At 33.5% G+C, this 14,995-nt stretch overlaps 1 protein-coding gene across 1 annotated transcript in view; it reads right to left on the bottom strand.

Annotated features, from left to right (window-relative positions):
• Window positions 1–1,226: 1,226 nt before the first annotated feature.
• LOC115885793 (tektin-2) overlaps window positions 1,227–14,995 on the bottom strand; it is a 34,164-nt gene continuing 20,395 nt past the window's right edge. Inside the window, exons 3-7 of the mRNA XM_030904816.1 lie at window positions 11,830–12,021; window positions 10,240–10,454; window positions 2,998–3,241; window positions 2,529–2,614; window positions 1,227–1,683 (exon numbers count right to left, since the gene is read on the bottom strand). Coding sequence (XP_030760676.1) covers window positions 1,368–1,683; window positions 2,529–2,614; window positions 2,998–3,241; window positions 10,240–10,454; window positions 11,830–12,021 — 1,053 coding nt within the window. The 3' untranslated portion in view covers window positions 1,227–1,367. The remainder of the gene's footprint in view (window positions 1,684–2,528; window positions 2,615–2,997; window positions 3,242–10,239; window positions 10,455–11,829; window positions 12,022–14,995) is intronic.

Raw genomic sequence — 14,995 nt, 5'->3', positions numbered from 1 at the left:
TATGGGTGTGTAGTTGTAAAAACGTTACAACAATTACAAGAAATGCTGAACACCTATACCTGGGCATACGAGGCTTCGGGCACTAAGCTGAACATACATATATGCAAACTAAAATCATGTGTACTCCCCTAAAACATAACAATGTTGTAAAAATCGGAGAAGAACTATTGGAATATGTAGCGGAATTCAATTACCTCGGCAGTTTGATTTCGGAAAAGACCAATATCGACTCTGACTCTGAAATTCAGCACAGAATTAGCAGCGCGTCAAGAGCATTCTGGAAATTAAAACTCAGGGTTTTCTACAATTATGACTTGAGCACAAAAACAAAACTTGCAGTGACCAAGCAATAATAATGCCCACCATGTTATATGGAAGCGAAACCTTGGTGCCCTACCGCCGGCACATGAACGCATTAAACAAGTTGCATTAGAGATACCTTAGACAACTGTTAAGAATCAAATGGTATTACCATGTCTCAAACGTATTGGTCCTTGAAAAATCTAGCTGCGAGAGCGCTGAAATCATGATTACTAAATCCCGCTTAAAATGGGCTGGTCACGTATGCATGATGCAAGAAAACCGCCTACCGAAATATCTTCTTTACGGTGAGCTTGTAGACGGTAAAAGTAAACCGGCTGGACAACTCAAGAGATACGAGGATATTTTCCATGAAAAGTATAGGATAAGCATGCAATATCAGTGGGAGGAAGCAGCGCACAATAGCACGCAATGGAGAAGGATTGAAAATATAGAACGACAATGACAACAACTCAACAACGACAACCAAAAAGTAAAGAGACAACAAAGTAATGAGATTTTTGAATGTCCGGAGTGCGGAAGAGAGATAACATCACGTATCGAGCTTTTCAGTCACAGAAAAGCTCACGAAAGAAAACGCCTTGCTTAACCATCTTCTGATGCGTGTCAAATACTCGTCAGCGAGTAATAACAATGAATGAATGAATGAATGGTTAATTGTTACTCGTTCACGCAAAAACTACAGAATGGATTTTAATAAAACTTTACAGTAATATAGCTTACTTATCAGAATAATACATAGGCTATAATTTATAAAGATATTGTGTGAATTGTCCAAAATATAATGATAAGTGTCAAGTAAGTAGGAAAAAATGCTGCCATTTGCTAACTATTCTGGCGTGCTATAGGAATCGGTTTAGTAGAAGTACATACCTATATGATAAATTAAGATTGAAAAGTATTAATACGATACTGAGTGTGCTTTATTATTCATTCGCAGGCATACAATGATTTATAAAACTGATTCTACTAGATTAGTTAGATACGTAATATGCAAAATGGTACATACAATTTCAATAGAAAAAATACAGAATACATGTAAGTATCTACGTCGATGGTATTTCTTTTTCCATTTTTGTCAAAATGATATTCCTATCTGTTTCGGATTCCGAACCACCGAATTCACCCTTTCTTAACCTCGCTCTCATATCCAAACAGCGAATGTCAGTCATCAAAGACTGATTCTTATTGTTCAGATCACGATCGATCGCCACTTGACGGTCTTCTAGAGCGTTGTAGGTGGCTTTGGCACAGTTTATCTTGTCCTGGAGGTCTTTGCGCGTCTGTCTCAGTTGCAGTACTTCATTTTTGAGTCCTTGTTCGGGCTCGTCCCTTGCCAGTTCAAAACCGGGTCGATACGATCTGTAAAAATGCATAATTCAGTAATTTTATAATAGATACTAATATATACATTTTAAAAGCAGGCAGTAGTATCGACTGACTAGTAAGAAAGAGTGGGGTTGCAGTCGGAAGGGTTTAAAATAGAATTAATACACTTTGTTAATTGTCAAGCTTTCGGAATTTATTCATTCCTTTCTCAGGACATCTACGTGGTACAAGAGACCTTCATAAAAAAATACATTAACAAAAAATTGGCTTGTGGGATGCATTGAAAACTCCACCATGAAGCATCGCTGACCAGTCAACCACAAATAAGAGGACTCTCTTGGGGCGGTTAAGCCGCCTGATTTTTATTTAAAACATTGAAATAATTGAGAGATGTTCGATTAAAAATTCAATTGCGTCTCAATCTAAGGCGTGAAGGCGCAAAGCAACCGACAAAAAAACAAGAGAGCCCTCTTATTTGTAATTGACTGGTCAGCGATGCTTCACGGTGGAGTTTTCAATGCATCCCACAAGCCAATTTTTTGTTAATGTAGTTTTTTATGAAGGTCTCTTGTACCACGTTGATGTCCTGAGGAAGGAATGAATAAATTCCGAAAGCTTGACAATTAGCAAAGTGTATTAATTCTATTTTAAACCCTTCCGACTGCAACCCCACTAGTTCCTAGATTTTCTAAATTTTAAAATATACATATGTACTTGAGAATTATATTTTTGCAATTGTTGGAATATGTAGTAATATGTCACCAGCGCCAAGATGGATAACTTGATAAAATAAATTTGATACAGTTATAGAAGTATTGCATAGACATGTATATTTTGTTTTTGAGAACCTAGATAAACTAAAAGTTAATATAAAATACCTATTTTCTAATCGAGTTTCAGCCAATTTAAGAGCATCACACTTCGCCAGCAGAGCATCTTCTAAGGTTCTGATTTCCTTCTCTACCTGAAAATATACCTCGTATTAAAGAAAATACTTCAAACTTCAGAAAGTATACTAGAAGAGAATCTACAATCGTTATACTATTTGTTATCGTACACCTCATCTTGGTTGCACTACCTAAAATACTTTATAATAATATTTATTATCGAACCTATAACCTCTTTAGTGATCGGTTAAAAATCGCAACAAATGACATTAACAAAAATGACAATAATTCGAAATATATTTTTTTTTCAAAATCTTACAAAAATCTACTTGTTGCAACAGATTGAAACTTATAGTACATGTTTTAATTATTATATTATATATATAATGATAATAGGACATTTAAAATCAGAACAAATCTTCATACTTATAAGCCTTCAAATAAAATAATTAAACGATACCTTTTTCATCTCTTCACGCATCTTTAACTGCTGCCATTCAATCTCGTTCCTGGCCTTCTGCGTCTGGTAGATGCGTTTGCGCAGTACAAAATCGACTCTATCGCGCTGCGCAAGCATATCATTTTTGGAGCGTTCGCGAACAACGAACAATGTTTCGCGCAGACGCAGCGTGTCCGCTAGTTCGTTGTCGGCTAATTGTTTTACGCTGCGAGTGTGCTCCAGCCATGCCTCGTTAGGAATCGAACTGAAATAGTGAAATTTAAGTACCAGAGTATTACTGTAAAAATATTTATTTTATGTAAAGCCACAGAGTATTTTTTACTATGGATGATACTAAAAGAATTGGGAACTTCCATTGTCTATATTTTTAATTAACTTACACAACGTTTCGGTCAGATGCTTGTAAAAGTGTAAACTAATCTAAATCCTTAAACTTTTGAGCTTATATTCTAGAGGAATCCCACCCACTCGTGATAAAATTGGGTGCTGATAAGCGCGAGGTTATCCGCTTAGGATGCCATCGTTGGTCCATTTAATATGGTCTCTCTCAATTTTACGACTGAGAAAGAGAAAAACATCTGTCTTTTTTCTAGATAGCCTTGTCAGTAGGAATTGGGGATTTATTGGTACTTTTTTATATAGAAAATTGACATACACGGGACAGTATTTAAGTTTTCGGTCAAAACATTCTGAAGCAAAAAAAAAAAAGAAACTCTAGCTAATGGAGAAATCGGTCGAATACAATAGACCGTTAGTTTTAGTGTTTGTCGATTACGAAAAGGCATTGATACCATCAGTCAACAAAAAATATTAAAATCCCTAGTTGGCTCTCGTATAGATTATCGGTACGTCACAGTGATTAAATATACAGGGTGGCCCTTCGAAAACGTTCCGCAAGGCATAACGGCCAGGGTATTTTTTTTTCAAAAAATCCAAAAACACGTCAATTTTGTTTGTGAGGGGGACAACTTTTGCCCCAAAAATGATTGCAAAATCTTCAACCCTCTAAGCGGGGCTGTCATCCCCCCACTTTTTTCAAATGGGAAGGGGGGTCAAGTGGCGCAGCAATGAAAAGAGCTTTCTATTCTCTATATTTCCCCGCTTCGTTTTTGAAAATCGGTCGAGTCATTGAGAAAATTTGAAGGATTGAAATTTGAAAAGTTTATTTAAACATTTATCACAGTAAATGATAAGGATAAATTCCTTCGACCAATTTGCTGTTTTTTCTTATTATTTCTAGATGTTTACGCCTTTTTTCACTTGCCACAAGGTTGAACGATCAGGTGCGGTAGTTGCTAGATAGCTGTTCTGTGACTTGTGCGTTGAAGTTCTTCTCAAAATCGTTAGACTGACCTACATAGAATTTCCAAACATACCAGCCCACACGTTGAATTTCTGAGGGTTTTGTGTGTGCACCTCGTGGAAAACCCTGGGGTTGTCCTCAGCCCAGTACCGACAGTTGTGCCGATTAACTACACCGTTCAAAAAGAAAGTACTCTCATCCGAAAAACACACATTAAATAGGAAATTATTATCATTCGCCACTCGTTCACTCATAGTTTCACAAAATTGCAAGCGACGATCAAAATCGTTTTCGTTGAGTTCTTGTACCAACTGAATTTTGTACGGGTGGAACTTGTGTTTTTTTAATATCCTTCGGACACTTGTACGATTCCCGCCGGTTTCATTGACTAATTTTCTTGTACTCAGTGTACTATCCATGGCAAGTTGGCCCAATACGAATACCTCCATAGCTTCATTTACTACAGGATTTTCACTCTGCCTCTTATTATTCATAACGGAACCAGTTTCGCGAAATTTTGCTACTAACTAGCGAACAATTTTGCCATAAAGGTGTTTGTCAGGATGGCATTCATTGAATATCTGCGCAACCCGATACATCCATTATTTTTAAAATAAAGTTCGATTATTTCCACTTTTTATGCAAGTGAGTACACCATAATTGTTAAAAAGTTTAACGATATTGAGAGGAACTTCAACGCACAAGTCACAGAACAGCTATCTAGCAACTACCGCACCTGATTGTTTAACCTTGTGGCAAGTGAAAAAATGCGTAAACATCTAGGAATGATAAGAAGAAACAGCAAATTGGTCGACGGAATTTATTCTCATCATTTACTCTGATAAATGTTTGGTTTGGTTAGGTTAGGTTATCAAATTTGAATCCTACATATTTTCTCAATGACTCGACCGATTTTCAAAAACGAAACGGGAAAGTATAGAGAATAGAAAGCTCTTTTCATTGCGGTACCACTTGATCCCCCTTCCCATTTGAAAAAAATTGGGGGATGACACCCCCGCTTAGAAGGTTGAAGATTTTGCAATCATTTTTGAGGCAAAAGTTGTCCCCCTCACAAACAAAATTGACGTGTTTTTGAATTTTCTGAAAAAAAAATTACCCTAGCCGTTATGCCTTGCGGAATGTTTTTGATGGGCCACCCTGTATATATGAGAACGCTACTGCTTGTGTTAGGCTTCATGAAGATATTAACAACTTCCATGTAGAAAAAGATGTTCGCTAAGGTGACACCATCTTTCCAAAATTATTTAATATTTTGCTCTAATACATGTGTAAACAGATAGAATGGAATGAATTGGGTATAAATATAAATGGCGAAAACTTGAACCACCTGCGATTTGCTGATGACATTGTCTTGATATCCGATTGCGTAAATAAAGAACAAGAAATGTTACAAAAATTGAATGTAACCTCTAAACAAATGGGACTAAAAATCAATATCTCAAAAACCCAAGTGATGACAAACTTGGAATTATATTAACCAATATTAAATAGAATAGGCGGCGGAATATCTATTAACCAATATTAAATAGAAGAAACAACTGCTTACAAGTACTTGGGACATGAAATACGTATAAGCCGCGATAACCAAACTTGCGAGCTTAACAGACGAATAGGACTGACTTGGGCCGCCTATGGACGATTGAAATACATTTTCAAAGCGCCTTTCTAAATATTGGAAAGTGAAAATGACGTTTAAATTTGACACTGTTGACAAGTCTACTGCTACTAGCGCCCCCAATATCGCTTGTAGGAACTACGGACTAGATTGTCACGCATGGCGGGAAGTTTAAAAAAATAAAAAAATTTAATTCTTCATTTATTTTTAATTATGACATAGGTAAAAACACAAAAAATACAGCATTTTTTAAAAATATGTTTAATATCAATATCAAATATACAACAGAAATTAATTTCACCACAATAAATTAATAAAATTAAAAGAATAATGTTACAAGTAGATCAAGAGACAAAATTAATAATAACAAAACTGAAAAAAATGGCGTCATAGAGAAATGAAGATATATATATATATATATATATATATATATATATATATATATATATATATATATATATATATATTATATATATATATATATATATATCATAATTTTGAAAGTAAAATTATATAGGAAATGTCATCGATCATCATTTTTAAGCCAACTGGACGATTATTTCAAACATACAAGCTGAGTTCGTTCATAGTGCTCTGAGAAATCTAGATAAACAAAGAATAATAAATTAATATTATAAATAGTATTCCAGGGGAAAAGAGAGGAAAAACCTGTATCGTCTCTGATATCTGTCAGGGTATTGTTGAAAGTGTCATCTTTTTGCTCGAAGTTTTCAGGTCAATTAAAAAGATGACATTTACAACAATATTTTGCCGTAACTTTCACAAATATCAAAGAGAGAGTACAGGTATTGCCTCTCTTTTCCTCTGGGATGCTTTATATCTGTTGTCCTTTGTTTATCTATATTTCTCAGAGCATAATGCCGAACACGACTACAGTATATAATAATTTCAATATCCTAAGTGGAAAGAAACAAGATCACCTTTCTGTTTTGTACTATGGTCCCTTTCTTCCGATGGCTCATCTCGTTGATATTTAGGAAGGTATCCATAAAATATATATTTTATTATCGGTCCTGGGATGAAAAAATATAAAATTCAATTTGATTTGATGATCCTTTTCTGTCACCTAAATCAGGAGAATGACAATGAGCATGTTAAGATGAAAAAAAACTTATTTATCAACACTTACCTATACGTTAGACCAAGGAGTTTTATCAAAAACCTATATTTGCCTATATAATTTATGTATTAAATTTACAAAGCAAACTGCAGCGTGTAAACAAAAGAAAGAAAATGGCGACAAGTCAACGTCAACGACTCGACAATGCCCGACAAGGAGAAAAGTGGTGTTCGAATAACAAATTATAGGTCACCAAAAATTGTTTTTGTCTCCTTTCAACGCACACTTTAGAAAGAAAAAGAGATGAACTGTTATACTGAAAGAATGTCAAGGTTTTATCTGTCACTCTTGTCAATAATTTATCGGTAAGGAAGATTCCTAGAAAATCGCTTGTAGTCAAGTTTTCAACCATTGCCAGTTCTCTCATAAGAAGTGTCATCCACCTGGGTGCACTGCCGAAAGGTTTGAAGAGAAAGGTATTCAATCAATGCGTACTACCTGTTCTGACGTATGGTGCGGAGACGCTAATATTAACGAAGAAAACTGTAAGCAAAATCAGAACAACGCAAAGAGCAATGGAAAGATCAATGTTGGGGCTATCTCTGAGAGAAAAAGTACCGAATATCGAAGTACGGGAGACAGACCAAAAGTCTTGGATGCCATAGAGAAAATAACGACTTTGAAATGGAGTTGGGCAGGGCACATTGCAAGGCTAAACGATGACCGATGGACGAAGAAAATTATAAAATGGAGACCAAGACACGATTCATTCAGGAGCAGAGGCCGTCCTCCAACTACATGGCATGACGACTGAAGGCGTATCCACAGTAACTGGATGCAAATGGCTCAGGATAGGGAGTTATGGAAGCTAACGAGGGAGACCTACGTTCAGCAGTGGACTTTAGTGGCTGGTTGATGACGATGATGATGATTCTGAAGCAACTAAGAAAGGAATAGTTAAAACTTTATATCATCATCATATTCAACCATTTCCAATTCACATCATGGTTCCATCTCAGGCTCGGTCTTCTAGGTTTTTTAAAACTTTATATCATTGAGCATCATATGCAGTGACCAAGCATCAGTTAATGCTGAACTGAATAATATTAAAATAGAGAGAGAATTGCTACAGAACGATTACTTGGAGAAGTCCATACAAAAAATATATGGAATTGTGAAACTCATTGATCAAACCGCCTACCCAGAAGATACCCTCTCTCTCTCTCTTGACTATTCTATATGTAAAAGAAATATCTATATCTATATATATATATATATATATATATATATATATATATATATATATATATATATATATATATAGCAAAACAATATACAAGTACAGAAAGAGTGTATTTACCAGGTACGTTATAAATGCGTTGATTCATATATTGAAGAGACCAAACGTCGCGTTGTCTAAATATACGACTTAATGTCAGGTATATTGAAGCTCGGATTGTCCACAAGGAACATCACTGAAAAAAAAACCGTAAACTTAAAGAAGCAGTTTTTATATCAAGCATCAGTAACATATCTGGCAACCTTCATTCATTCACTTCAAGCTTCTAGGAAGTTTATGATTTTAAAGTTTTCCCTCTCAACTATATATGTTGCAAACCCGGTCTTACCCCACAAACGTTGTTTCCAGATAATAAGCAAAAACTATTTTAGCAAATGTTTGAAGCGTTAATTTATAAAAAAACAAATCATTCTTTTATATCTCGGTTTTCTAGAAAGAAAAATTAATATTTAATTTTTAAACAGAAAAATCAAAAAAATAATTCAGATAAGGCGGGTTTTGTTGCAGGATGGCTGTTCAATATTGTTTGTTCAATATTGGCTATGAAATGAAGAACGCTATCATTTTATATGTATTTTTTTTATGGGAAATGTAATCGATCGTCATTTCCCAGCCATCTCGACGCCGCTTTTTTTCGATCATGCAGTATTTGCATCACTAAAGTTAAGTAAGGATTTGAAAACACGTCAGTAGTAATATCATACTTGTGCGTGAAATATACAAGTTATGAAAAAATGCTGGATTTGTAACAATAATGACAATAAAAAGCAAATATAAGTGGATAAGACGGATTTTGCTGCAGTAACGTAATTTCTAGTGAATTTTTTGCTACATGAGCTCTTTCCAGAATTATGTAGCACGCCAGCGTAAAACAATATAATTTATATTGTATCTGTTATTATTGCGATTTTCTTAGTTTGAGATTGCTTTATTTCGCTACAAAGTATGGGCTGCAAGAAGCGTATCTATTTAGTATGATTTAAGCATCGAGGGTACTACAAATGTTATTGTTTATTGTGCAAAGTTGCTTGCATTATAATCAAAATAATAAGACGAAGCTGTCTATTCGGGTGTTGATTGTGTTGAATAGCAACCGTGGAAATTATCGAGTTGACTGGATCCTAGTCGGAGTTTAAGTTAAGACCTGGAGAATTTGTGCATCGAGAAAGAGCAAACCCGAATGGATATTTGATCCTAAAGACTTTTAATGAAAAGCATTGAATTTATTATTTCCACCTTTTTAGGAAAATAATCACAACAAAAAAATATCTTACTATCTCATTAGCAATATATCCATATTTTAGAGTCAAAGGTTATATTTTAGAGATAGGTTGTTTTTTGGTTCATCTCAGTAGTTGTATTTTTATTGGAGATATTCTCTTTTGAATAAGGCAAGCTTGCCTTTGTTTTTTGTCCTAATCAACACACTGATCATATTATTGTTTGTTAGTAGTTACTCAATCAAAGATATATTTAAATCCCGAAGTTGATCCCTTCCATCTTCAAGTAAAACATCAATAGCCAATACAACTTCTGAACTTAAAACCATCTCTTCTAGAGTATCTACCAAAATATAATAATAATATGACTTTTCAATAACTCTGACTTTAGAAAAAGAATATTTTATAGATATGTTGATTAGAACTATAAGCAAAATTATGCCTATAATGCCAATATAATTATTGTAAATTGTTACTGTCTTTTTCAAAAGCTAATATTTCCAATAAGAACAAAGATATTGAGATGAATAAAAAAAACTATTGAGAAAATAGGTATCTTAACGTGGACCAATGGACCAATGCTTGCATCCTCAGTGGACAACTTCATGCTTGACTGCAACCAACTCCAGCACGAGGTGTTTCCTTGTGAACCTCCCTGGTTTACAGTATGAACAAAAAATTAAAAACAAATTACCAACGTACTTTTTCACGAGACGCAAGGGATCCGTCTTGAAACTAATGTTAGCACAATTCTTGTCCAACGTCAATTGATCTTGATCGATTTCGATCGATTCGTGTTTATCGTTAATATCCAACTGCAATTTGAAGCGAACCTCGTTCAATTTATTGATTTTCTCCCATGCCTCCTGGCATCTTTCTATCAAAATCTTCTTTACACTTTCCACAACACATAGTTCCTAAAGTAAAAGTCTTATAATATAAATTATTATGTTATATTATATGCCAATGGACAGGCACAGTAAGTTACACAAAAAGGTTATAAATTTGCAAAAAAATGCTGTTATAAGTACTAATCTTTAATCTAAGTATAATCTTAGTATATCTGCACATTTTTATTCGGATTCTTTATTGCGGACGAAATTACTAATGAATTTGTCATGTGAATATACAGGGTGTTTCAAAAAACATGTGCCATCTCTCATGGGGAGATTCCTCACGTAAAAATAAGATTTATTTTTCATATCTTAGCTTATTAGGTTCTATTCTGCTTTGTTTCGTAGCTACAGGGTGTTAGAGTCTTAATATTTTTTCGATTTATTATAATTTTTTTCCAAGCACTTTTAGCGATTAAAATGAAATTTTGAGGGTAAAAGTTACTATAAATGAGACATATTTTAAAGCTAAAAAAGTGCGACATATTCACCAGGAACGCGCATATGGGTTATCACTGGAATATTTTTCTAAAAAAAGAATGTACGCCAATGACTTTTTTCTCTTGTTAGCGAAATAGTATAAGCAGATTAATGCCGATTAAAAGTTGTCTCTTGATATTTTGTCGATTTCGGCCTCCTTGATGAGATAAACGCAATTTTATTAATTTGCCTTGGTCCAAGTCCATAGTAACCTTTTAAAAATTTTAATATCTATAGAATGTTTTAAATAAGTACTCATTGATTCCTCATCAAAAAATATGAAAAAAAATCCTATAAATATGGGTATGGAAATGCATAGTTTTAGAGTTACAGAATGTTAAAACTTTTGAAAATTAAATATTTTGTAATTATTTTAAATACCGTTATTTTTCATTTGAAATTGCTGTAAGTTGGACTAATAGTAATAATATTTAATAATAAATTGGGTAAAATATATAATTTATTAATTTTATTTTTATTTAATTTTATTATTTGCGTTTAATAAAATTGCGTTTATCTTATCAAGGAGGCCGAATTCGACAAAATATCAAGAGATAACTTTTAATTGGCATTAAACGGCCTACACAATTTTGATATCAAAAGAAAAAAGGCAGTGGCGCACACGTTTTTTTTTCGAAAAAATTCCAGTGATAACCCATATGCACGCCCCTGATGAATTTATCGACATTTTTTAGCATTAAATTATGTAGCACATATAGTAACTTTTACCCTCAAAATTTCATTCGAATCCCTAAAAGTACTTGGAAGAAAATTACATTAAATCGAAAGATTATAAAGTTGATATGAAAAATAAACCTTATTTTTACGTGAGGAATCTCCCGACGAAAGATTGCACATATTTTTTGAAATACTTTGTATAAACAATATCTCGTAACTTAACAGATATCTAACTACGTACCCTCTTCAATTCTGTATCTCCTTCATCATAGGTGAGTTCGTTTCCTTGCCTATTATCCCTCATCGATATGCATTCTGATATGACGGTCAACGGTATGCCAAAGGCGTCTATTTCTTTTTCTGTTTCGAATTTTTCGTCTTTTAAAAGACCCACTTCTTTGTCTATTCTTCTGAGACACGCTTCTAGAGTTTCCTAGAAGGTAATTTATATGTTCTGTGCAATAATGTTTTTTTTTTAGTTTAAGAGCATTTTCTACATAACAAGAAATAGCGTTAGATATGCAAGGCCAAGACCAAGACCGATCAGTGCAGGACTTGAAGACTTACCCAAAATCGAGACCAAAACCCAGACCCGGTTTACCGGTATTTACCTTATATATAAAGGGTGAGTTTCCTACGATTGTTCTCTATTCGAAACTACTGGAGATAGAGAGCCGGTTAAATGGGGAAAGAATTGCAGTTTTGTGGGGTCATAAATATGCTCCTTTCAGATTTTTGAAAAAGTTCATGGCTTAATAGATATTTCGAAAAAAAGAAATTTTGGTTATTTTAAAGTTGTCCCTAATTCCATTATAATCTATTTTAGACAAAAAATTTTCAGATAAAAGTTGTAGATAATCACATGCCTAATGAGCTTGTGTTCTCAGATTTTTTCTAAAGCCTATCATTTTAACATATGACACAAACATGTTTTTTTTAAATGGAAACCATTGTTGGCCATGACTTCATAAAAAGCGCCATTTTTTTTAACTTTTCAGCGATATAAGCTATAATCTCGGCTATAATATGTTTTTTTTTTTCACAACTTAGTAATTAAGTTATAGCCAATTCTTATCTTTCTTGACTAATTTCACTTAGTTAGCCACGGAAACAAGTTCAATCGTTGTTGCTCTCAGAAATGTAAAACTGTCACATCCAAACTTTGTAAATTAAAATAAACAAAAATTGTAAATATGAATTTTTCAAATGAAGAAAAGCGTGTAGGATTACGAATATTGGTTCAACATTTCTTGGTCATACAGCTTCGAGGATACGTTGACCGATGAACGTTACTTACGTTTTTTAGAGAACGGTTTTTAAGACATGTTAGAAAAGTTAAATTTAGATACTCACGCATTAATAGAGTGGATCCAACATGACTTTCATTGTGTGAGAAATGAAAGAAATGTTAAAAATTATTTATATCATAATTATGTAGACTCGGGGATAGAAAGAGGTGGACCAACTGCAGGCCTCCCCGATCACCTGACCTATCCATTTTAGATTTTTTATGTGGTATGGTTAACAATAAGGTTAACAAAAGAACTTATGAATTAAGAGAGGCACTCGAAGAGGCGGTACAGTACTTTCCGTGAGAATAGCTAGAAATTCAGTTTTAAAAAGATGCATTTATGTACTCAAAACAATGGCGGAATTTTTGGACATTTTCTAAACTAACTTAAAGTGTATGTAGTGATATTATTTTTTTAAGTTTTAGTTTGTGTATTGGAAATTGTAAAGAGCCGTTTATTAATATATTTTGTCTTTTTATAAGTTATAAATCACAACAAAATAAGAACACTATGCCAACTAAGTGAAATTAGCCAAGAAAGATAAGAATTGGCTATAACTCTCTATAATTTTATATTTTATAATTTTGGGAAAGAAACATATTATAGCTTATTTCACTAAAAAGCTTAAGAAATAGCGCTTTCTATGAAGTCATGGCCAACTAGACTGAGTTAGAACGAATTCATCAATATCAATAACGTTCGTGTTCGAATTTTTTATTTTTAACTTTTTTAAATTTTGAAACGCATTTGAACTAGTTATATTTTTTCTGAAGTCAATTGGAATAGGATGGAATTCTTAATTTTGGTACTGTCTTTGTGGGCGCCATTATCGGTCGTCTGGAGAAACGAATTAAGAGTGCTAGTTAGTTCCAGTTAGAGTGTTAGTTATTTCCAATTGCCTTCGGAAATACTATACACTATTGTCTCTATTATTTATAGTAGATTTCGTTCTATTTAGCTCAGGGCCGATACATCGTTTTACATGGATGACCTTCAACAAATTAGAGACAAGCTGCAATTTTGCATGGAGCTTCATTTTGTAGATCTTTAAACATCCTGAAACCCCAGCGATGAAGCGTTGAGCCCGTCACCCCAAAACCACCCCTACAAGGGGTAAAAGTGGCCCTTTTTTTACTTTTTTTTCAATAACTCTAAAACTACGAATTTTAGGGAAAAAAGCCAAGAGTAAAAAATTGAAGAGAAGAAAATTTCCTACCATATAGGTAAATAATCAAAATTTTTAGAATTTCAGTGGCGCAGGTGCGAATTCTTTAATTTAGGAGGGTTGTTTTAATAACCCACCATTCTGTGTTTAACTTCAAATGAAAGCATTTTTGAGATAAATCTCGAGACCAAAAAATTTATTAGGATACCAGTTCCTATAAAAACGATCTTTTTAATTCAGGGAAGTTACCAGTGGCGGAGATAATTTTTTTAAATGTGCGTTTTTTACATTTTAAAAACAATGAATAAGAAAAATTGCAGTTTTACAAATAATTTCCCATGAAATAGGTATATTGAAAAATTACACGTTTAATAACAAAATAAGAAAAACCTTAGCTCAAAAATAGGATAACTTATCTTAAGGATAGTCCTCATTCACTTCCACATTTGTTGGGTTCATACATGTAATGCCATTGCATTGACCACATGCCATAGTGCAGGTTCAACCAGATATAGCGTGGATACTAAGAATCACATTCTTCAGATCCCCCAATTTTTGTTGTGAGGCCGATATGTCGATTATTTTATTTGGAATGTTATTAAACGTGTAATTTTTTAATATACCTATTTCATGGGAAATTATTTGCAAAACTGCAATTTTTCTTATTCAATGTTTTTAAAATGTAAAAAACGCACATTTAAAAAAAATATCTCCGCCACTGGTAACTTAACTTAATTAAAAAGATCGTTTTTATAGGAACTTGTATCCTAATAAATATTTTGGGCTCGAGATTTATCTCAAAAATGCTTTCATTTGAAATTAAACACAGAATGGTGGGTTATTAAAACCAATCCTCCTAAATTAAAGAATTCGCATCTGCACCACTGAAATTTTGGTTCTTTACCTATGTGGTAGGAAGTTTTCTTCTCTCCAATTTTTTACTCGTGACT

The sequence above is a fragment of the Sitophilus oryzae genome, unplaced genomic scaffold, assembly GCF_002938485.1.
Source record: "Sitophilus oryzae breed Bouriz unplaced genomic scaffold, Soryzae_2.0 scaffold_41_pilon_pilon, whole genome shotgun sequence".
NCBI classification, from domain to species: domain Eukaryota; kingdom Metazoa; phylum Arthropoda; class Insecta; order Coleoptera; family Curculionidae; genus Sitophilus; species Sitophilus oryzae.
Note: the sequence above shows the minus strand (reverse complement) of the source record. Positions and strands in the feature narration are given on the sequence as shown.